Here is a 25,871-nt window from a genome sequence, read left to right on the forward strand (position 1 = left end):
GTGACTGTTTTTGCCCCATTGACTTCCATTATAATGACATTTTTAATTGCAAAGACCTAACAGCATATAATCATACATAATTGTTGGTGGTTTTTTTCTGTTGGGAAGAGGTAAAATGTGTAATCTTTACTGTTGTGTTCATCATCAGTTCACCATTAACCCTTTAGATAGGCCTGTGCAAAAAAAGTTTATGTCTTTTAAATGGAGTTCTACGCAGTAAAACAGCGATTACATAGTATGTGTGTGTGTGTAAATACACTTGTATGTTCATTATTATGGAAGTCAATGGGACAAAAATAGCCACGAACATAACGGAACATAACGAAGGGGTAGTAAATCTACCAAGAGTGTATAGCTGAATTTGAAAATTGTCAGCATTTTCTTAAAATAGGTGTCAAAATAAGATTGATCACCTACAACCCTTCCATTTTCTCAAACAGAGAGAATGTTAAGACTTAAAATCACCCCAGAGCGGATGAAAACCTCCCCAACAGCACACAAGGCTCAAGTACATCATAGAAAACACACACTGTTCTGCAAAAGCTTGATATCCAATCATCTAAAGGGAAAAAAATAACAAATCTGAGGGGGGGGGGGGGGGGGAATGTAAAGGAAGGCCAAAAGGGTGGAAAACCCAACACTCGCTGAAGGGCAAGTAAATAAACTCAAACAACGATGATACAGAGTCAGCCAGGCATGACACACAAACCCTTGGGCGAAGTGGAGAATGCACAGTAGTGGCAGCTCTCACAGCGCTTGATTAATATCAAAGACATCTCTGAAGAGTTGAATCACACACTAAGTAAACTTCCATTCAGGAAACAAGACAACCTATAATCTGCTTAGTGACTCACAAATGCATATATGTGCTGTTTTTCCCCCTTTTGTCGCATCAGGAACAAGTGTGGACATGCTAAACCCTTTCTGCCTCCATTCACAAATATGTCCATTTATCAGCCTGAAGAGGCCCAGTCATCAGTGGGAGGGAATCTAAACCCTCTTCAGCTCTCTAAGATTTCAGAAAGGGATTTTCCACCAAAGACTCAAGCTACACAGAGAAATGGGGGATGTTTTATAAATAACAACACGATATGCATATTACCTGCTAGATGTGATATGCTAATCTCTGATGTCTAAGATGCACACCTCAACCTCAGCACCAACAAAAAAACCCCTTCTTCAATCCCAGTTATGTTAATTTATTGAAATTATTTTAAATATTCCATCACCTCTCCACCTTTTACTCCAATCCAATTGTATTTCTTATTTTTTTTTACCTTAATACATCCTTTTCAAACTCAAAAACAAATGATTTAGGGATGTACATTTCATACTACAATAGCAATTACACACAAATACCTCTCATAATTTCATGTACATCTCAAATTGGTCTTTTGTTTTTTAATGTTTACTGTTAGACCTGCTGAATCTATGCTGAACTAGTTTATGTTGTACAGCTTCTTTTTATTATTTAGTGTTTTTTCCTACATCTCCTACATTGTCTTCATTAAAAAGCAAACAAAATGTACTAGACAGGCATGGTAACACAAACACACTAAGAAATTTATGGCTTGCATATGGCAATACTCAAGAACACGGTATTCTCAGATGCTGCTTTGATAACCATGGTTCAAAACAAGTGCATGTTCTTACCTTCTCTGTGTGTGAGATTCCCTCTGGTCTCATCTGATTTCTGGAAGTTTATACTGGCATAGGCACTGAGCTCTTCTATACCTTCAACAGCTCCCAGCTCCACCGGCCGAGACTGGAAAGCATTCCAATCAGGAACATGTTGCTCTCCATTCTGCATTAGATCCAGATCAATGTAGTTCAGGCCGTTCTGGTCATGGTTTGTTAATGTGGGAATTTGGCCTGAAGCGGTTTCCCTTCGTCCGTTGGTTACTGTCGATGCAGATGGAGCGGTAGAAGCAGCAGAGGCCTGATCAGGTCTCAACCACACATTCTCGAAGGAGGCGGAGCTGTGGCGCTTTACATCCCCTGATTGACAGGTGCTCGATGTGTCGACTGACCCTCTGGTCGCTGTGGATGCAAAAGTCTCTGAACTGTGCCGCCGTCGACCCTGTGGGTCAGCACGTATTACTTTAGCGCCCTGGTTTCGTCCGGAAGTGGAGTTAACCCGTGTGAATGCACTCAGACCTGATAAAGGGCTAATCAGAGCTGGTCTTCCAGGAGCGCCGCTTAATGTCGTCACGTCATGATTGGGTGATACAGAACAAGGAGGGGCATCTGCATCTGGCAGGGCCTCGGTCATTAGCATCAATTGTGTGTCAGGAAAGCCAGTGCAGGATGCTAACTGCATGCTGATGTAGTCACGTTCACATATGCTCTCACATGGCAGTGGAGGCGAGGATACAGAGTTTGACGGTGTGATTATGGCATAATCTGAACTGGAAGAGGAAGTCTGCAATTCGGAGCACAGCCGTCTGGCCTGGGATCCCAGCTGCATGTTCATGTACTCAGATGATGAAAGATCCGACGGGGCCTCAGCATCACTTACTGAATAAACAGGTGGGAACAGCGATGCTAAGCTCGCTGAAAATGCCTTGTCGTTGAACTCAATGTTGACATACTCCCCAGGACTTTTAGGCTCAGGAGGGAAGGGGCTCTCACGTGTGCGTGGAAGAGTACTTGCTTTGCTGGCGTCCAGTGACAGCCGTGTTGGACGTGTCAGCCTACCGTTGCCCTCTGACCTTTTGGGTTTGACAGCAGACTGCTGGGAATTGCTTTGACCACCCAAGCTGTCACTGCTTGCTGAAGATGAAGAGGAGTCAGCGTATGCTAATCGACTCGAGCCCAGTGACACTCGAAGCGGGCTCTGATCCTGCTTCCTGTTAGCATGTTTGAATGAGCGGGGCAAAGAGTAGTAAGCATACATAGGCCTGGGAGGATCTTCCACAGGGTTGAAAAAGCAGTCTGGAGGCGTACTTGTTGTTGAGCAACTAGCTGGAGACATGTTTATGTAATCTCCACATGACGACACTTTACCTTCCATACTCTCTACGGAGAGCTTAGGGTTGATGCCATTCGTCCAGATCTTGCCATAGTTTGTTGTGCCATCTGGAGAGCAGCTGCCACTTGGTGACATCATCATGTAACCATTGGAGTCGACATGCGAGTGTTGCCTGGGGTTGATAATTTGCTGTGGTGCAGACACACTTTTTGGACTCATGGGCATGTAGTCACTGCTTTTGGTTGTAGGGGTTGCAGGCGCAACGCCTGGCAGCATGGGCATATAGCCGTCATCTTTGTGATCTGGCCCCCTTTCATCTTTTGCTTGTGATGCATCTGTACCTTCCTCTGGGTATGAATGTGTTGGCATGAATGAGTGCCTATATGTTGATGATGACGATGATGCAGAGCGGCTTCGTGGGTATGTAGGCATCATCACAGTGTATTCCTCTAAAGATGCAGCAGGCGATTGTGAGGGAGTTTTCTGATGGCATGGAGTTGGCGGCGAAGCACCAGAAGAATGAGTTCTTTTCCGAAAACATTTTTCCAACTCAGGCTCCTCTAGTCTTGACGGTGTTCCTCTAGATTGGCTTCGTGACTGGCTCCCGGCACCAGGAAGTGAACCGGGCTTTGCCATGCAGATGTAGTTGTTTATCTCTTCCTCCCTGGCAGGTGGTGTGTGGCCAAGCGAGTCTGGAGTCACGCTACGAAACGAGCTTCGAAAGTCACAGGGGCTGGATCCATATTCATCTGAGGAGATGAATCCGCCATCGCTGGGTGATCCAGATATCGAGGCACTAGAGCGACGTGGAAAGAGGCAGTCAGATGTGGAGCCATGCCCGCTCGTGCTGCTGGAGGACAGGCTGATGGGGCTGATGGCTGAGGGGGAGCACCGTGAGGTGGGCGTGGGTATTGATCTGCTGTGATTGAGTGGCGGGTGAAGTCTGGATCCCCCTCTGTGCCGTTGCGATTGAGGTCGGGCATTGCTCGGGCTGCTTGGACTCCCGTCCACAGATGCCGGCCTGGACATGGTGCCCTCTCCATCACTAGATGCTCTCACTCTAAACGAATGGCTGTGTTTGCCAGGCCTAACAGGAGAAGTGGCCGTCACACTCTCCGCCCGAGAGCGCCTGCCTAAGCCAACTTGACTAGGGGGAGGATTATTGTGATGATGCCGCCTGACAGGCACTGAGATGGGGTTTGAGCAGTTAGAAGATGACTGGCTTTTGCTGCGGGGTCTGAACTCCTCACTCATGGCTTTCATGGCTTCTAATATAGTTTCATGCATGTTCTGAGCCACAACAGAGTCATCCACTTGCATCCAAAACTCCCCGGGGCCTGTCACAGCAGATCGGCCGACTTCAATAAAAAAGAAATTTTCAGAGTGACCACATCTCCTAATGTTCATCAACTGCAAAACCACAGCTGCTGCATCCGAATTCAGTTTCACAAAGCTGATAGTCTTATTGGTGAGGCATAATCTGTAAACTCCAATCAAGTTCTTTGTGTGACCCAGACCCTTTGGTTTCAATATAACTTGCCAAACCTCTTTAAAGGCAGGTCCCGGCGTGGCTTCCCCGTAATTATCCTCGCCAACTCCACGGCCCGGGGCAGTTTCGTGGACCTTACCTCTGTTATGGAGATCAACCAGGGCTTCATACCATGACTCTTGCTCGATCTCGCTGTCAGCAGCGATAGCAAAGTACTCATCCTTGGTATAAAGCGCGACGAGATGTTTGTTTTTTGAATCCGCTCTTTTGTTGATGTTAAAGCAGCTCTCCAGCGGAATGGATCTTTTCGGCGCTCCAGACTTGTGTCTCCACTTCTTCTCGTTTTCATAGTACTCCAGTCGGGACGGTCCGGAGGCGCTCGCCGCCCTCAGTACAAAAAACCTTTTGTGCATGCTTTTGGGTTTCCTTAAATAACCCACCTTTTTCACGTCTGAAAAACATCCTTGCTCCGTAGTCGGGCTTGCCATGGTATATATATAAAAATATTTACAGAAAAATTGCAGGATCGGAAGTCAAAGCGTTACGTGTGCAATCTTCACCAAACGTGAACGCCGACACAAAAACGTTTCCATTTAGTAAAAATTGAGGAAAAATAACACTAAAACAAGTCACTTTTGTGCACTCCGACACGAGCTTCAGTTATAACAGTTCATTGATACCGTAGCACACTTGGATTATCGTCAGCAGCATTACATTGTTAAAACTAACTTTAAATAATCCATCGGACATCTTCAAAGAATATTGCAAGTACCGGAAAGCACCAAGTTTGTGATGTATAAAAATACAAAACAGTGATATTTACAAAACAGCGTCCTTTTCAGTCCAGAGATCCGAATGCATTATCAAAACAAGCGCAGTCAGCAGCGCACGACCCCGTTTACCCCGGAGATCAAAGCGCTGTCTGCAAAAATCCCAAAAGTGCAATTAAACAAAGCACGAGCGCGGAGTTTGCATCTCAGCGTTATTTAACAACGGAGATGTACCGAGTCCGTTTAAACCGCTGCATAAGTTCCTCCGAAAGTCGCTGAGTTTTCTTATTTTGCGAAGCCGTACCAGACCAAAACAAGCCACCGCTCGTGTGTGTTTGTATGGAGGAGTTGAGACTGGGGGGGTTGCAGCCTAGCTTGTTACGATGCAACCAATAATCCCGCCTATCGAGAAGCTGAACTCGCTGATTGGCCGGATCAAATGTCCATCATCCTGAGAGACATCTGATTCAAAAGTAACAGTGGGGATTTTGACTCATTCCAGTGACTCGAATCTTTTTGAACTAGTTGCTCTAAAAAGATTTATTTGCACTGATTGATTCAATAAAAGCGAATCCTTTGGGATAGACACGTAAGAGAACGAGTCGACTCATTCGCCAGCTAAATGAAGTTTTATTTAGAGGCGGTGTTGAAAAGACACCATGTAACTATGCGCTGCAGATATTTATAACCACACAATTGTAAAATGGGAAGTCATACTTTATAGCGGTCATGTTACTGTCTATTTACATGCATAAATATAGTGGCAAATGAACAATATGTACTTGTGTGTGTAATTGCATTGCTGAGGTGTTTTGAAGTGGACGTTTTAAGAGTACTGTGAGGATTAATTATGGCTGGATAATGTGTGTAGCATGTACAGTGTTGCACTATTAGAAGTCTATAGCTTGTTTTCAGCTGTCTGAGAATAGCATTTTCTATCTGGATTATGTAAGACAGAACTTAAATGAACAGCTATCTATCTATCTATCTATCTATCTATCTATCTATCTATCTATCTATCTATCTATCTGTCTGTCTGTCTGTCTGTCTGTCTGTCTGTCTGTCTGTCTGTCTGTCTGTCTGTCTGTCTGTCTATATGCAAATTTAATGATAACTGAAAAACCGAATCTCTATAGTCTGGCATTTAACACAATAAGAGTTGTTATCCTATTTTATTTAATTTTATTATTTAACTTTATTATGATATGCTATCTCAAAATATTTCTAAATGACTTTACTTTTATTATTAACTTTTATGATTACCTATTTACAGTTTTTCTCAGTCTCTTTTTTTTTTGCATTTCTCACAACATTATTTACATTTGCACAACAGTCAATGCATTTCTCAGAACAATTAGTACAAACTGCAAAACCTAGTTGATAACCTGCAAAAGCATGCCACATGCTCACAATGGATAGTTCATTCCTCAAAAGCAAGTATTGATGCCAATGAAAGTCTTAGTGTCATCAAGATGAAAAGTCCTGACATCATTGTTTATGAACAAGATAGTCAAATGGCTTTGTCATGTTTCATTATGACCGTTTACTCTGGACATTTTTTTCTAATGCAAAAACAATTTGGTGACACTTCCTGAAAATGCTCAAGACAGCACTTTCTACCATTTGCACAACCATTTGAAAACTACAGTAAAACTACACATCGTCACTGCATTAAGTGAGGTATCTGAGTACAAGACACTGAATATGTATGTTTCACATTTTTACTGCATTTGCTCTTTGCAATTATCATTTATTCACAGTATTGTGCAAAAGAATAAATACACCCTTATTTACAACAAACATAAGCCTCCTTTGGGTAGAGCTGTGCACAGCAAAACAATATTGCAGTAAATACTAAAACTAAACCTACAAACATGTACAGGTCTTTAAATCATTCATCAAATTGTTCAATTAAAATGTTTCAAAAAATTTACATTTGACAGATTTTGACAACTAGTTCAACATTTTTGTATGTAATGACTCAAGTAATGAAATGAGGACTATACGTTTTATATGGAATGACTGTTCAGCAATCAGAAGTTTAGTTTGCTTTGACTGACATGACATAAGCAAATGATAATGTTATAAATAGTGTTGTGAGAAATGCACCAAAGCCACTGAGAAAAACTGTAAATGAACATCTCTCTCTCTCTCTCTCTCTCTGTCTGTCTCTCTGTCTACTTAATTGCAGGATCTCAGTGTAAATGTAATGAAAACTGAAAAACTCTACAGTAGGGTGTTTAACAAGAGCTGTTGTCCTATATAATTCAATATTATTATTTAATTTATAATTATTTTTTATTTTATGCTATCTCAAAATATTTCAAATTGTTTATTTTTTTAATTATTCTCATGATTTTTTTAAGCTCATGCCTTTAAAGCACTTTGATTAACACTTGTTTATAAAAAAAGTGCTTTATAAATACATTCATTAATTTAATTCATTAAACTGGAGCAAACCCACACGAACGCAGGGAGAACATGCAAACTCCAAAAAGAAACCCACAAACGCCAACTGACCCAGCCGAGGCTCAAACCTGAGACCCAGCGATCTTCTTGCTGTGAGGCGACAGCACTACCTACTGTGCCACTGCGTCGTCTAAATACATTTTGATTTGATTTAAAACAGATTAGGACCATTTGGAGTTTATAAATCATGATTTACATTCAGCAAACAAAACTTAGATTCCTTAAACCAAACCTTAAACTTTAAACTTAAATTAGTGCATTTTTATAACCAGATAGCCTATTAGACTGTAGTTGCCTGTAGGAGTTAGAATATTTATTTATTCTTTAATAATTTCCAAGGGAGTATTGAGTACATTATATTATACACAGGGGACGGGGGTGGGGCTATAGTGATGTTTTTCTGTAGATTGAGCTACTGTACCAATTTCTGCATTCACTGAGAAATGCTGCCACCTCCTGTAAGCCATTGGAATTGACAATTGAACTCACACACATACAAATAAATCCTTGCAAAAGCCATGATTTAGAACTGTTTTGCTGCTCCATTGATTGCAGTTTGCTATCATCCTCAACAGAAAATAAATTAAGACATCCTAAGAAGTATATTGCTGGGCTGAATTTAACTTTTGAAAAGAGGACCAAAACTGTCAATAATAATGAAAAAAAAATTGTGTAATTAAACCAAACCGTAGTGCCGTGAACTGAACATGAGATAAAGCTTTTAACAGATTTCACACGCTTTAGTTTTAGCGCATCACATTACAGGTCAATCGGTTCGAGTCACTTCTAGAAAAAACTACAAACCTTCGGAGCGATGAGATCACGCGACCAGAAGTCCTCGTTGCATCACTTCCGTGTTTACAGCCTGACGAAATATGGTTGAAACGAAAGTGGAATCTGACGTGTCCTACTGTTGATCGCTAATATTAGGGGCTCAGGGATCGTTCACGATACATTTATACCGCAACGCAAGAAAGTTTAACAACTCCTTTAGCCTTTGAAACAGAATCCGACATTCAGACAGTACGGTGAGTTATGCACAGTAGTTTTGTCTTTGTAGCCTTGTACATTTACACTACTTTTATGGTCCAATGTATGTAGATTAAATGTTTGATATTAGCCAGAATATTGTCTGGGAAATAGTTTAGTAAAGTTAACCCACATTAAAACAAGTTGATTATCTGTTAATATTATAATTCAACGTGATAATTCATAGTTTCTGAAGTAATATAACAAATACTCTTAAGTTTTCTACAACTAACGTTACTGGATAACGTTATTCTACACCAGTTTACTGTGGTAAAACCAAAGTGTACTACTGTATTAGTTCCCTATACTTAATAATACAAAATGCTGTACATTTTTTTCTATAATGTATACAGTATTACAGTTTATTATGTATAATTAAAAAAACTATAGTATTGACTATAAATTACTATAGTGTTTTTCATGCAGGATGAAGAGATTTAATCAAAGATTGTCAAAGGAGAAAAAAGATATAATAATAATCTTTAAATAATTTAAGAAAGAGATGATACTTAAATTTAAATAATATTTTATAAATGTCTGTGCGCTACTTACTATGACTACATGATGATTGTAAGTGAAACATAATAGATCAAATGTTTTAATAACCTGAAATGGCCAAACTCTGATTATTTTGAATGTAGGCAAAATACATAACATTAAAGCTTAAGTTAAAGCAAAAGATTTGTATTGTGACTTTGCTTCGAGGCACAGTCGAAATCAGAATTATTAGCCCCTGTTTATTTTTTTCCACAATTTCTGTTTAACATAGAGAAGATTCTTTCAGCACATTTCTAAGCATAATAGTTTTAATAACTCATTTTTTAATAACTGATTTATTTTACCTTTGCCATGATGACGGTGAATAATATTTGACTAGATATTTTTCAAGACACTTCTTTACAGCTTAAAGGGACATTTAAAGGCTTAACTAGGTTAATTAAGTTAACTAGGCAGGTTAGGGTAATAAGGCAAGTTATTGTATAACAATGGTTTGTTCTGAAGACTATCAAGAATAAATATAGCTTAAAGGGGCGAATAATTTTGACCTCAAAATGTGTAATTAAAAAATTAAAAACTTCTTTTATTCTAGCCGAAATAAAACACATAAGACTTTCTCCAAAAGAAAAAATAGTATCGGACTTACTGTGAAAATTTCCTTGCTCTGTTAAACATCATTTGGGAAATATTTAAAAAAGAAAAAAAAAATTAAAGGGGGGTTAATAATTCTGACTTCAACTATTTTTATGGAATTATATTCCAAAAAGTGTTTCAATAAAATTGACCTATAAATCAAATTCACCTATACCAGATATCTTCGTTGATGTAAAGTTGGTTTTGTATTCACACATTTGGACTATCTCCTTAGTATAATAAATGGCGATAGCACGATCGCCTCAAAGAAAGAAGTTTGCTGGTTTGAGCCCCGGCTGAGTCAGTTGGCATTTTTGTGAGTTTCATGTTCTCCCGGAGGGTTTCCCTCAGGTGCTCTGGTTTCCCCCACAGGTTATCTGAATAAACTAAATTGGCCGTAGTGTATGTGTGTGAAAAAGTATGTATGGGTATTTCCCAGTACTAGGTTGCACCTGGAAAGGCATCCACTGTGTAAAACATATGCTGGATAAGTTGGCGGTTCATTCTGCTGTGGTGACCCCTGACTAATAAAGGGACTGAGCTGAAAAGAAAATGAATGAATGATATTAGCAGCCAATGACTCAAAAGTACATTGTGTTTAGTGAAATAAATAGTGCTGATGTTGATTTGAAGTCAGACTTGCATGTAATTTCATCGAATATTCAAAGTTGCACAGTAAACAATATAGTAAGCATGTGACAAGTTGTCACTAAACAAATGTGCGAATAGAAAAACAACTTTACCTCAATGAAATCTTCTAAGATGCTTTTATCCAATCAGTCAGACCCAATCAGGGGCATCTAGAATGGAAATATTACACAAAATCGTCTTGTTGTTGTCACATCAATAATGTCTCATATGATTTATAGAATGATGTGCATATAATTAAATTTATTCCTAATATGGTTAAAATAACAATAATGAACATTCTTTCAATATACAGTGCTCCAGTGCTGAGTGTATGAAGATGCATTTGTGTGTGCTAATACTCCACTGTATGCCTTTTAGATGCGTAACAGACAAAGAGGAACCAACCTCGGCCTTCTCCTTCTGGCCTCTCAAGTTTTCCAGCTGGGAATAGACAACATTCCACCTGTCACTCTTGCAACGCTGGGCCTCAATGTCTATTTGTTCCTGTTTCCTTTCAAACCCCTCCTAGAGGTACATGTTATTAAAGAGTGCTTTCATGACAGGTCATCAGTCGGCCATATTGGACTCACAGAACGTAAACAATGCCACTGAACTGACCTAAACGTGCATATTTTGCTTATTATTCCTTCTAAAAATGATCGATTTGGATCATGTTTAGGATTTTACTAATTAGCCAGAGCGGATTAGTAAACATTGAGATTACTACAGAGTGCAAAATGTCAAAACAGAGAAGAAAACTGAGGAACAAAGTGTATTTGTGGTTGGCTAAACTGAATCAGGATTTCCAGAGAAAGAATCTTGACCAAAAAATCATGTTTGTTCTTATCATTCACAATCAAATAACTGAAATATTAGGCTAATATCTTAATTAACACTTTATCTTTCAACGTCTATTAGTTAAATTCAGCATCTGCTGTGTAAAACATATGCCAAAATAGTTGGCGGTTCATTCCGCTGTGGTAGCCCCTAATAAATAAGGAACTAAGCCAAAGGAAAATGAATAAATAAAATAATATGTCTTGTGTGTGTGCGCAGACGTGTTTGAGTGTTCGAGAGGCGTACTGGTACCGAGACTGGAGTCGTCTGCTGCTGTCACCGTTTCACCATGTTGACGACATGCACCTTTACTTCAACATGGCTTCGCTGCTATGGAAAGGCATCAGGTTGGAGAAGAAACTGGGAGGCCCGTGGTTTGCGTATCTGCTGTCTGTCTTTTCTCTGCTCACCGGATTTGTGTACCTGCTGCTGGAAACAGGACTAACACATATGACAGAAGACTCCTCGTATAGTCTACAGTGCGCTGTGGGCTTCTCAGGTGTGCACATCACTTATGCTGTGTTTTTTTTTTTTTTTACTGCATTTCTGATAAATAATCTCCTCCCACATTAGGGCTGAACAATATATCATTTGAGCATCGATATATCACAATGTATCTGCCATAGTCATATCGCAGGATTAGATTATTTATTAAAAGAAAAAATACTAAAAAGATTAAATTATAAAGACATTATTAAATATATATTTCTGTTTAAAATATTATTTATACTATATTTACCATGTTATTTTACACTTCATTTGATTGTTAAATTTTTGTACTTAAATACTGTTAACCAAAAAACATAAAGCACTATTTATTTATTTTTGCTTGTATTTATTATAATTTATGCAGATGCACTGCAGAGAAAAAGACTCAATCTAAATGTATGAAATCTTTCCAAATAGAGCTATTCAAATCATCTGGTGTAATTATATTCAAAACACAATATACACTCACTGGCCACTTTATTAGGTACACCTTACTACTACCGGGTTGGACCACATTTACCTTTAGAACTGCCTTAATCCTTTGCGGCATTGATTTAACAAAGTACTGGAAATATTCCTCAGAGATTTTGATTGATATTGACATGTTAGTGATAGCATCACTAACAGCAGCCTGAACCATTGATATAAGGCAGGATTGATCCATGCTTTCATGTTGTTGACATTAAATTCTGAACCTACCATCAGAATGTTGCAGCGGAAATCGGGACTCATCAGACCAGGCAACGTTTTTACAAACTTCTATCGTCAAATTTTGATGAACCTGTGTGAATTGTAGCCTCAGTGGCACCCAGTGTGGTCTTCTGCTGCTGTAGCCCACCTCAAGGTTTGATGTGTTGTGCATTCAGAGATGCACTTCTGCAGACCTCGATTGTAATGAGTGGTTATTTGGATTGCTGTTGTCTTTCTATCAGCTGGAACCAGTCTGGCCATTCTCTTCTGACCTCTGGCATTAACAAGGCATTTACGCCCACAGAACTGCCGCTCACTGGATATTTTCTCTTTTTCGGACCATTCTCTGTAAACCCTAGAGATGGTTGTGCGTGAAAAGTGAAGATCAGCAGCTTCTGAAATACTCAGACCAGCCCGTCTGGCACCAACAACCATGCAACATTCAAAGTCACTTAAATCACCTTTCTTCCTCATTCTGATGCTCGGTTTGAACTGCAGCAGATGGTCTTAATGATGTCTATATGCCTAAATGCATTGAGATGCTGCCATGTGATTGGCTGATTAGAAATTTGCATTAACAAGCAGTTGGACAGGTGTACCTATTAAAGTGGCCGGTGAGTATACATAAACAAAATCTTGCAATGTCAGATTTTTCCAATATTGTGCAGCCCTAATCCATGGTATATACCCTTTGTTTTAATTGTTAATTGAAGGATTTCATATAATAGTATGGTTATTATAGTATAGTTTAGTTATTATAGTATAGTTATTTACAGAATGTACAGTTAAAAGTCAAAATAATTGTTGTGTTTATTGAAAAATACATGTTTTGTTACATTAATTCAATGTGTTCTTGCTGATTTACATTTATTCTAAAAACAATACAGATTCTTACTTCCCAAGATGTATCTTTTAATGTTATGTTATGTAATTGGTATAAAGAATAAATAATGGAGCATTTTTTTTAGATGTCACTGAAGTTGTTTGTGTGCATTTCCAGGTGTTCTGTTTGGACTGAAGGTGGTGAATAATCATTATCATCCAGGCGGAGCCACAAATATCATGGGTTTGCCTATAGCCAATCGCTACGCCTGCTGGGTGGAGCTCGTTCTCATTCATATCATGAACCCTGGGTAGGCATGATGCTTAGAGACTAGAGGAAAGCAGGAATACTGTTGTGATACGGACTTCATTGTAAGCCTAGGATTTGAATCACATATTTACCCTTTCACTTTTGCAGGACATCATTTGTTGGCCATTTGTCTGGAATCCTAGTCGGACTGCTCTACACGACTGGACCACTAAAGAGACTCATGGAAATCTGTGCAGGTACACTCAATATTTAGATGTTTTAAAGGGATAGTTCACGCAAAAATGTACATTTTCTCACTGCTTTCTTCTGTTGAACACAAAACAAGATATTCTGAAGAATGGTTGAAAAAAACAGCCATCTACATTTACAGTAGGAATAAAAATATTCTACTGCAAAACATACTATGGCAGTAAATGGCTGTTTTTTCCCCTCAACATTCTTCAGAATATCTTCCTTTTTTGTTCAACAGAAGAAAGAAACACTTTCATTTTTGGGTGGACTATCACTTTAATATACAGTACTTATATTAACACTGATATTGCGATATGTGTCTTAAGGATCAATCATCCTCATATTAGAATTATTCCGGAAGCATCATGTGATACTAAAAGCTTGAGTAATGATGCTTTAAAATATATTTAAAATCTAAACCTGCTATTTTAAATTCTTGGATTATTCATTCATTCATTCATTTTCTTTTCGGCTTAGTCCCTTTATTAATCTGGGGTCTCCACAGCGTAATGAACCGCCAACCAATCCAGTATATCTTTTACGCAGCTGATGCCCTTTAAGTGCAACAATGGGAAACATACACTTCAGCCAATTTAGCTTATTCAATTCACCTATACCGCATGTCTTTGGGCTGTGGTGGAAACTGGAGCACCCGGAGGAAACCCACAGGAACACGTGGAGAACATGCAAACTCAACACAGAAATGCCAACTGACCCAGCCGAGGCTTAAACCAGTGACCTTCTTGGTGTGAGGTAATCGTGCTACCCACTGCGCCATCGTGAATCCCTTCTAGTATTATGCTTAACAATATTATCAATAAGAGAAACCTCCAAGCCAGAGGCCATGGTGCTCCACTGGAAAAAGGTGGCTTGGCATCTCCAGGTAGGAGGAAGTCCTTTCCCCAGGGGGAGGAGTTCAAGTATCTTGGGGTTTTGTTTACGAGTGAGGGAAGGATGAAGCGTGAGATTGTCAGGCGTATCGATGCAGCAGTAATGTGGTTGATATATCGGTCCACTGTGGTAAAGAAGGAGCTGAGCTGAAAGGCAAAGCTCTCGATTTACCGGTCAATCTATGTTGCTACTCTTACCTATGGTCTTGAGCTTTAGGTCATGACTGAAAGGATAAGATCTTGGATACAAGTGGCTGAAATGAGTTTCCTTCGCAGGGTGGCAGGGCACACCCTTTTAGATGTGGTGAGGAGCTCTGTCAACCAGCAGGAGCTCAGAGTAGAGCCCCTGCTCCTCCACATTGAGAGACGTCAGCTGAGGTGGCTTGGGCATCTGTTTCGGATGCCTCCTGCATGCCTACCTAGGGAGGTGTTCCAGGCATGTCACACCGAGAGAAGACTTTTGGGAAAACTCAGGACACATCTCTCGGCTGGCCTAGGAACGCCTCGGGATCCCCGCGGAAGAGCTGGAAGAAGTGTCTGGGTAGAGGGAAGTCTGCGGCTTTCTCCTGAGGTGATGACCCAGTCCCTGAAAAGTGGAAGGAAATGAATGAATGAATGAATGAATGAATTAGTTAATATTATCGATTTTTCTGTATTTTTAAGCAAATATATGCAGCTTTTGGTGAGCATAAGAGACTTATAAGTACCAAACTTTTTAATGGTAGTGTATAAAGCCACTTAATGTAGGAATAAATACATCCAGCCACCTAAACAACCATGACTGTTTTGTTTCAGGCTTTGTCACATCTAATGGGCATTATGGAGGGCAGCAGACATACTACAATTCATCAGGTAAATGCTTACAGATCATGAATCACATCAAATCATTATTTTGCACTTGTTGTTTTATAGGTACAGTTTAAAACAGAATAATTAGCTCTCCTGAAAAATTTTAATTGTGTTTAAAATATTTCCCTTCATTTTTAGTTGTATCGTTCCTTTAAAGGTGCAGTAGGATTGACATGTATATGGAGGACTAAACCTGCAAAAACAATAAATAAATAAATAAATAGGCAAATAAATAAATTAAAAAATCCAAATATTCCTGCATAAATAAAACAATAAACAAATACATTTATAGCCCACGTAAATCCACAAACAGCTGCTTAAAAATACAAATAATTACTAGTGCAGGCAGATAAATAAATACATTACACAAATGTTGGGAGAATAAGAAAATGAGAAACTTAAAGTTGATCTGCTTGCACTATTAACTGTTTATATATCAATTCATGTAGGAATTTGTGAGTATATATATATATATATATATATATATATATATATATATATATATATATATATATAGTTTTATTTATGCAGGAATTTATGGATTTATTTATTTATTTATACGTGCATTTATTTATTTATTGTTTTTGCAGGTTTCATCCTCCATACAGCTAGTGGTTAAAATAGAAATTGAATCCAAATTCACAATACAGAGGTCCTACGCTATAAGGTTCACCTTTCGCTGCCGCGCAGTTTCGCAGATTTTTTGTGTGTGCAATTTGACATGTTTTTATTTATTTTTTTGACAGCACATTTTGTTCTGCGCCCTGATTGGCTGCAGACCATTGTCAATCAACCACCTCGTGTCTCATGTACAGAACAAAATGTGTTCAGCTTGCCAAATTAACATAAACTTTCGATCGCTAGCAGTGTGAGTTCAAAGGATGCAAAAAGGGTTGTAACAGTCCGCAGTAAGACCATCGTAAAGAGAGCCACACACTGTATGCGCAACGCAATGCCATGCAAACATAGGTTTATATCAGGGTACGGACACTGGCGCTGCAAGAGCACCATCTGAATAATTTCATTTTAAATAATATGCGAATGTGCACGTCTGGTGTGTGTTATTTTTCTAACTGTCATGTGCGTAGCACATCCGGTGTCCGGAGTCTGCTATCGCTTTGTGGATCAGTGACTGCAGGAAAAAGAACATTACACTGGATGCTAACATTATCCACACGAAAGCTAAAAAGCTTAATGAACCTTTTGCTGACAGCCATGAATGTTTGAATCATCATCCAGCATTTTTATGTGTGTGTTTTCAGGATACAGTGGATATGGCATGCCGTATGCTCCAAACACAAATTATGAACAGCATTATTATGGCGCCCCCTACAGACAGCAGTACAACACAAACTCAGCGCACACGCCCACTGCACCACCCCAGCATCCTTACACAGCAGGAATGTCAGAAGAACAGCAGTATGAAGCTGCTCTCAGAGCCAGCCTGAACGACAGAGGTGCTGTAAAAAATGTTTTAGACTGTCCTACAATAGATTTAAAATGCATCCCAGTAAAAAAAATAACTTTTTCTTGATGTTTACATTCCTTGGTATATACATTCGAGTGTCGGCTTACCCTGTCTGAGATGGTTAATTCAAGCATCCAACATATCTAAACCCCTTCTTTTCTAAAAGCTTGCTCTGCTCTGATTGGTCTGATGGCTCAGTCTGTTGTGATTGGTCAACCAGTGTTCAAAACCAAATGCTGATAACCATACATGAATTTTAGTTCCTCATTACTTTAATGATAGGAAGTTCAGATCATTTTACAAAATGATAACTCATGAAAGAAGTTACGTTCAACACCAAGCACATCATTGTTTTTCTTGTGAAATTCCCAATAAGTTTATTAAGGTGTATCCACATAAATGGCCCACCCTGTATCTCTGTGTGTGTGTGTGTGTGTGTGTGTGTGTGTGTGTGTATGTATATATATATATATATATATATATATATATATATATATATATATATATATATATATATATATTTATATATTAGAGGTGTGAACCTACACTAGTCTCACGGTTCGGTTCGGTTCGGTTATGATTATCATGCCATCGATTCGGTTCAATTCGATATCTCGGTGCATCACGGTGCATTGACGGTGCTTTTCATACACCGTTTTATATTTTCTTCACAGCAGCAGTTCTTGTATTAAAATATATGAATATATTTATATTTATATACTGTTTGTTATACAATTTTGTAATTTAATACAAACAGTCAGATATATAAACTGTACCTTTAAACAACACGAGCATTTAGCAAATAATATAAACAAATATAAATATCCAGCTCACTTTCTGATTCTTGTCTAGTTCTCTTACACCTCTTTGATTGGTCACACCCTCAACAAAACGGTTGTGATTGGCTCTTGCGCGCTGCACTCTTCAGATGAGTGACACTGATAGGAAACAGCGGTGATCGCAGCAAAGTCAAAGCAAACGCGCGAATAGACATCTTGCGGCGCGATACGTGCGAATGGCGTGGCGCGAATTGAGCGTTTTGCGTGTTTGATGCTCTTAATGCGCATTTCGCGTGAATCACTCGAGTTCGAAAATCTGATCTTCAGCGGACATTCGCGCTGCGTTAACCAATCAGGAGCTTGCTCTTGTGGAGGCGTGATTGTGACGTATTGCCTGTTGTCGGTGTCCCAGGGGAAATCCCCCAGCAGACACCGACAAGAAGTTCATCAAACTGGGCTGGGCCACCTCCATCAGCCAGGTTCAGTTTCTGGAGGAGTCTATGAGCTTAAAGAGCTGGATGCACTTCTGAAAGGATGTAGTGGACTCAGACACGGCCCTAAACGTATAAACGCTGTTTATCATCCTTCATAAAGCACATAAACACTGTTATTTTCTTCATAAAATCCATGTTAGCCCTTTTGCTATGAAGCTAGAGTCACGGGGCAGACAGAAGCCCTGCCCATCATGCGAATCCGCGTCTGTTCTGAAGTGAATTTGACACGCGAATGAAACGGGTTTTGACGCGCGAATGAAGCGAGTAACCTCAAATGTTCACGCGGCTACTTACGCGTGAATAGCGTGATTTATCCGCGTGTTCCGCATCTGGTGTGAACACAGCATAAAGAGCGTTGTAAATACTCGCACTCGCCTCCCTCGCAACAGAGTGCATATGAGGTAAATGACGTCAGTAATAACCCGTGATGATTATTACTGAACCGATACCGAATTGTCCGTGTCTGCATCGCGGTGCACTGAAGAAACGATTAATTTTGACACCCCTAATATATATACATATATATATATATATATATATATATATATATATATATATATATATATACATACATACATACATACAGTTAAAATATGTTGTATTTATTTCATTTAAAGCATGTGCTTTACACTATTAAGAATACTGAGCTGAAGATTGATTTCACAAAGTAAAATCGCAATATCAGGTAGAAAAATAGTGAATAGCACAGCGCTTTTAGGCTTTTATAAAGCAGCTTTATGCAATATTATGAAAAACTATGCAAATATGGATTCATGTAAAGTAGTATTACAAGGGGAGGCTTAAAAACCCAGCAAGCATTTTTCTGTCTAATACACGTCTAAACATAGTCATCTTGGCTAAAACAAGGCTACATTTTGGCTGTCAGTAAAAATCGAATAGACCTTTAAGAATAGGCCAAAACAGGACAAGTCATCAAATAAACAGAAATGAATGACTAAACATATGACGTCTGTCTAATCTGTGTGTTTGACAAATAGTCTAGCTTTTGGCTGTTCTTAGATGTCTATTAGATTTTCATTAACAGCCCCAGTTTAGCCTCGTTTTAGCCAAGCTGTCCATATTTAGATGTCTGTTAGATGTTTTTTAAACACAAAATAGTTTGCTGGGAAACAATACCTTATATTACTTAATGACTTATAAAAGCACACACACAAACAATGTACATGGAACAATGCAAACATAAGTTACATTAAAAATGCAAGGATACATGTTTGTCACAAAATTGCATGAAGCTGCCAATTTTAATTGTCGTTTGTTAATTTTCACATCCCAAACATCGTGGAACAAGTGTGTGTGACATTGTTTTGAACATTTACAGATCACTTTAACAATAATAATGATAACTGTGATCATTTTGGTCACTAATATTCATGATATGAAATATTCGTACTATTACATGCCTATTTTTATATACTTATTTATTGTAGTTTCAACAGTTGAGAGGTGTAAGATTGAGTTTTTATGTGTTTTAGGTGGTCATACACAAGCTAGATCATCACATGGCCCTTATGTCCCTTCTAACCCGTCGCCTGAAGAGATCCGCTGGAGACGAATCCAGAGATTTGACAGCTGAATGCTTGAAGAACATCACAACTAGACTGTTTACATGAAATACAGCAATAACCAACCACAGCTATGAAGAGGATTGTTCCACTGCTGATTGGATGTGACATGAAGAGGTTTAATGACATCATCAGTGTATCCGCTCTTATGAGTGGGAGTTTTTTTTTTTCTTCTATTTTTTATTGTTTTTTTGCACATATTAGGTAAAAGGTAAAATCTGCACATTAACAAAGTGTTCATCTATTACATAGTTTTAAGAAAATGGCTATTGTGCAGAATGTCGAATGTACAGTATAATGACTGTGTGACTTGCGTTTTACTATAATTCTTTTTAAAAAATAATTTCTAGCTTGCAAAAAATTCTAGCTTTCTTATTTGCAAACAACACGTCGTACTATGTAACTTATGCTTTGTTTCATTGTAAATAGGTTTATATTTTTATAACGAATAAATAAAAACATCAACTATTTTGTTTCTGACAAGTAGAAGGTTTTCAAGTGTGCTGCAACCTTTTAGGATCTTTTGTTTCAAATCAGTGGATCAAATTGCCAAGGTCGTGTGATTTCAGAAAATGGAGCTTTGTTGCGTCAATTTAGTGTGATTTGAGTAATACCATAGTCCACATGAATCATGCGGCTTCATTCAAAACACCCTGAACACTGAACGGGTTTCATCATTTTTGCCAGATTCGGATAATTTTTACAAGTTTGTAGACATTTTCATGACATATTTGTAAAATGATAGGGATAATTATTAAAAATAGTTAATAGTCTATTGTTGGCCAGTTTAACAGAGAAAATAATTACTTTAGAACAGGGTTGGAACTAAACTATGTAAAGCTCCAGGTACTGGTTTGACACTAGTGATTTTCTGTTTAAAAAGCTCAAAACTGCGTAAATGCAACAAAATGTCAGGCAAAACAAGTACTGTAATTGCCTTTTTCGAAAATATAGTGAGTTAGAACATATAAATGCACTTAGATTATCATCTAAAGCAGGGGTGCTCAATCCTGTTCCTGGAGATCTACCTTCCTGCAGATTTCAGTTGCTACCCATATCAAACACACCTGCCTGTAATTATCACGTGGTGTTCAGGTCCTAATTAATTGGTTCAGGTGTGTTTGATATGGGGAGCAACTGAAATCTGCAGAAAGGTAGATCTCCATTTTGTTGCATTTACACAGTTTTGAGCTTTTTAAACAGTAATTCACTAGCATCAAAGCCAGTACCTGAAGCTTTACACAGTTTAGTTCCAACCCTGCTTCTAGACACTTACCTGTTGGTTTCAAACAAGCCTGAAGACTGAATTAGTTTGATCAGGTGTGTTGAATTAGGGTTGGAACTAAACTGTGCAGAGCTGCGGCCCTCCAGAAACTGACTTTGACACCTGTGGAGTAAATGATATTGTGAAGCAAATGTTTTTGGCAATGTCCTTACTGCAGCTGGCAGCTCGATGACGTACTGGACCAGGTCCAATACATAGTGGACGTGCGCGCGAGGGGGTGTTGCTAGAAGCAATCATTCATTTTTCTTCAGTAAAGTCCCTTATTTATGAGGGGTGGCCACAGCAGAATGAACCACCAGCCCCTCCAGCCACTACCCAGTACTGGGAACACCCATACACTCTCACATTCATACACTACGACCAATTTAGTTAATCCAATTCAACTACAGTGCCTAGTTCTTTGGACTGTGGGGGAAACCGGAGCACCTGGAGGAAACCCACCCCAACACAGGAAGAACATGCAAACTCCACACAGAAATGCCAACTGTTCCAGCCAGTACTCTTAGCGACTGAGCCACCGTGCTGCCTTGCTAAATTGTTAAATTGTGTGTTATTAACATGTTCTCCTACCCTAACCGTCAGTTATTAACGTCTGCACCTCCCACAACACTAAACACAACCGTCACAGTGGCAAGGGCATTACCTTAGTGGGAGTTACAATCTGGTTAGAATGTCCCCTACGTATTAGACCCGGTCCAGTACGTGGTTGTGCTAGAGACTGCAGCGAGGACATTTTGCAATTTTCGTTACTCCCATCATCACTCCTGAAATGTGAAGAAAAAAACATTTTGATGGTGGCAGGCTGCATTGCAGGTCATAAAACCCACCATTTCCATGTATACTACACTGCTTGCATTCAGAAGGGCTCATCCCTGTGCCCTAATCCCTTTGAAGGGTTTATTCTGGAGTGACAGAATAGAACAGATTTTGAAGGGAGTAGTGCATATAGATGAGCCCTACTAATTGGAACACAGTGTCTGACACTGATCAACTTCCCTGCACAAATTGTGGAGCTGAAAATATCCATCAGTTGTATCCATACCGAAGGGGCCTTAGATGTGGCCAGTTTTGAGCATTTCAGTTTGGAACGACACCATGATTGTTTCCACTCTGAAGTGCCCTTCAGAGTTTGGAAATCATCGCTTGTCAACCATATTATTAACTTAAAAACAAATAAAATTACACAATGTTTTTTCCCCTTAATGTAGTTTACACCATATTAGATCAGGTGGGATTTTGATTTATTTTCACCAAAACAATAATAATAATAATATTAATAAACAAACAGTGGCATTTTTAGCTTAGCATTGACCATTGAATCAGATTAGACCATTAGCATCTCGCTCAGAAAAAAATCAAAAAGAGGATAATCTTTCTATTTAAAGCTTGACTTTGTTGTTACATTGTGTACTATGACCGACAGAAAATAAAAAGTAACTATACTATCATTCTGGCGTACTAATCAAGGGACTTTACTGTCGTATCATGGTGCAACATGATACATGTCGTATGCAGGCGCAATATTACACAGCGCTGTACCTAGTGTTAGGAAACGGACGGACAAACAGGGTGAGTAGAAAATGTAAACTTTTATTTTCACAGCAGAGCAATATAAGGATATGCAAGGTTCCGTTCGTTGAGATGAAGGGGATGTAACTATCCGTCTTCCTTGCAGTATGGATGATGATATAGATGCTGACCGAATACACACACCAGATGAGTAGGGGATGGGACAGAACGATGGAGCACCCACCAGATGAGTTACGGAGACGACAACGAGGAAACACACACCTCCAACTGGAACACGGGGCAGACTGGACAAACTGGAGACAAAACAGAGATTAGGTAAGTTTCTGGAGGATCGCTCACTGCTACTGAATACGTGGAGAGTATTCGTTATCAGTCCGCTTCGTATGAACGAGCCCGGACAAAGAGTGGTGTGAGGTGTGTGTTTTTATAGTCTCATGGTGATGAGATGCAGCTGTGCATGATTAAAATTCAGGTGATGATGGGCATTGTGTTAAATTGGTGGAAGAGCCTGGCCAATCTGTGACATTACCCCCCTCCCCAGGGCCCGCTCCTGAGGGCCTAATAATCCGACGCCGTGGTGGTCTACCTCGTCCACGAGGTGCCGGGCACTCAGGGTGATTGGAGTGGAAATCTTCCATCAGTGAGGGATCTAAGATGTCTGATCTGGAGACCCACGATCTTTCCTCTGGTCCATATCCCTCCCAGTCAACGAGGTATTCTAACTGACCACCACGACGCCGGGACTGTAGAATCTCCTTGACAGAGTAAATGGAGTCTTCTGGCATCAGTGGTGGAGGGGTTTCCTCTTCGTGGCCAGGCTCTGTGGAGGGAATCAGAGGTTCGTGATAGGGTTTAAGGAGTGACACGTGAAATGTGGGATGGATCCTGTACTGTGGTGGTAGTTGTAATTTGTAGGTGACAGGGTTGACTTGTTCCAGGATGGTGAAGGGACCAATGAATCTGGGACTAAGTTTTTTGGAGGGCAGTCGCAGGCGTATGTCTCTGGTGGACAGCCAGACCTTCTGTCCAGGATTGTAGACGTGACCTTCAATCCTTCTCCTGTCTGACACCTCCTTGGTTCTTCGGACTGCCCTCTGGAGATGGTGATGGGCCTCGTCCCAGACCCTCTCGCTCTCCCGAAACCAGTGATCCACTGCGGGTACATCAGACGGTTCGTCATTCCAGGGGAAAAGTGGAGGTTGAAATCCCAGAATACACTGGAATGGCGTGAGTCCTGTGGTGGGTTGCCGCAGTGAATTTTGGGCGTATTCCGCCCAGCCCAGAAACTGGTTCCAGGAATTTTGGCGACCGTGACAGAAAGTCCTGAGAAATCGTCCCACTTCTTGAATCTTCCTCTCCGTCTGGCCGTTGGTTTGTGGATGATAGCCAGACGAGAGGCTGACGGTCACACCTAGGAGTCGGAAGAAGGCTTTCCATAGTCTGGAGATGAACTGAGGACCTCGATCCGAGACTATATCTTCTGGTAAACCAAAACATCGAAAGACATGGTTAAAGAGACTTTCAGCTGTCTCTAGGGCTGTGGGAAGACCTTTCAATGGAATCAAACGACAGAATTTTGAGAATCGATCCACAATAACCAGAATGCAGGTATTACCGTCAGATGAGGGAAGATCCGTCATGAAGTCTACCCCTAGGTGTGACCAGGGACGATTCGGGATGGGCAGAGGGTGGAGCTTGCCTGCAGGTAGATGGCGTGGACTTTTTGACATGGCACATTCTTTACAACCTAGCACATACCTTCTTACATCTCTTGCCATGCTCGGCCACCAGAAGCGTTGGGATAGCAGCGAGAGGGTATTGTTGACCCCAGGATGCCCAGTGCCCAGAGAGGTATGAGTGGAGTGGATGAGATCTACCCGTTGATTATTAGGGACAAACTGTCGATTTGGGGGGCAGCCCGGCGGAGCTCTGATTTCAGGAGTGGCGACGGCTGGAGGAGCAGACCATCTGATGGGACAGACATCTATATGATCTGGAAGAATCTTGGCCGGGGTTTCGATGGTTTCTTGATGATCATGCATTCTGGATAGTGCGTCCGCTCGGATATTTTTTGAGCCAGGTCGATAGGTTATGGAGAAATGGAATCTGGAGAAGAACAATGACCAGCGGGCCTGGCGGGGACAGAGTCGTTTAGCATCTTTAAGATATTGCAAATTTTTATGATCTGTGATTACCTGGAAAGGATGTTTAGCACCCTCCAACCAATGTCGCCACTCCTCCAGGGCGAGCTTGATGGCTAGTAGTTCTCGATTCCCGATGTCATAATTCTTCTCCGCCGGACTAAGTTTCCTGGAGAAATAGGCACATGGATGGAGTAACTTGGGAGTACCGTGGAACTGAGATAAGATGGCTCCCACTCCAGTGGTGGAGGCATCTACTTCTACTATAAAAGGCAAATCTGGGTCAGGGTGAGTCAGGAGTGGGGCTCGAGTAAAGGCTTCTTTGAGATTTCGGAAGGCTGCGGCGGCTTCAGAAGGCCAGGATAATTTCTTGGGTTTATTTTTGAGAAGGTTGGTGAGTGGGGCGGTGACGAGACTGTAGTTATGAATAAATCGTCGATAGAAGTTTGCAAAGCCGAGGAATCGTTGGAGTTCTTTGACGGTTGTGGGTTCTGGCCAGGAGACAACGGCAGTGACCTTCCCCTCGTCCATACGAACCCCTCTTTTATCTATGACGTATCCCAGAAACTGAACAGATGGTAGATGAAATGAACATTTCTCAGCTTTGAGGTACAGTTGGTGTTTCCTGAGGGTTTGCAGTACCTTCTCTACGTGGTGGCGATGTTCGACCTCATTTCTGGAGTAAATCAAGATATCATCTATGTACACAATGACGAAGAGATGAAGGAACTCTCGGAGGACTTCATGGATGAAGTTTTGGAATACGGAAGGGGCGTTGACCAGACCGTACGGCATTACCCGATATTCGTAGTGGCCAGTAGGGGTCACAAACGCGGTTTTCCATTCATCACCCCTCCTTATCCTCACCAAGTTATATGCGCTGCGGAGGTCCAACTTTGTGAAGATCTTGGCAGATCGAAGTTGCTCTAGGGCCGCAGGAACGAGAGGAAGGGGATATCGGAACTTGACTGTACCTTGGTTGAGAATTCTATAATCAATGCACGGCCGCAGCCCTCCATCTTT

General features: G+C 40.3%; 2 protein-coding genes and 1 long non-coding RNA gene across 4 annotated transcripts in view; 1 reads left to right on the forward strand and 2 right to left on the reverse strand.

Annotated features, from left to right (window-relative positions):
- Window positions 1–5,586, reverse strand: part of irs1 (insulin receptor substrate 1) — a 41,560-nt gene extending 35,974 nt beyond the window's left edge. Inside the window, exon 1 of the mRNA XM_682610.11 lies at window positions 1,654–5,586. Within this exon, the coding sequence (XP_687702.4) occupies window positions 1,654–4,948 (3,295 nt within the window). The 5' untranslated portion in view covers window positions 4,949–5,586. The remainder of the gene's footprint in view (window positions 1–1,653) is intronic.
- Window positions 5,587–8,525: 2,939 nt separating this feature from the next.
- Window positions 8,526–20,378, forward strand: rhbdd1 (rhomboid domain containing 1). 2 transcript variants are annotated; one of them, NM_001017614.1, is given in 8 exon segments: window positions 8,570–8,727; window positions 10,868–11,020; window positions 11,546–11,825; window positions 13,506–13,638; window positions 13,746–13,834; window positions 15,515–15,571; window positions 16,831–17,025; window positions 19,803–20,378. In NM_001017614.1, coding segments are annotated over 7 exon segments (1,008 nt in total). In that variant the 5' UTR covers window positions 8,570–8,727; the 3' UTR covers window positions 19,904–20,378.
- Window positions 10,314–11,014, reverse strand: LOC141377894 (uncharacterized). Its single transcript, XR_012391001.1, has 3 exons — window positions 10,895–11,014; window positions 10,603–10,659; window positions 10,314–10,400 (listed from the first exon to the last, which is right to left on the reverse strand). It is a non-coding gene; the product is annotated as an uncharacterized lncRNA (long non-coding RNA).
- Window positions 20,379–25,871: the final 5,493 nt, after the last annotated feature.

This window comes from Danio rerio, chromosome 15 (genome assembly GCF_049306965.1).
Source record: "Danio rerio strain Tuebingen ecotype United States chromosome 15, GRCz12tu, whole genome shotgun sequence".
Lineage (NCBI taxonomy): Eukaryota > Metazoa > Chordata > Actinopteri > Cypriniformes > Danionidae > Danio > Danio rerio.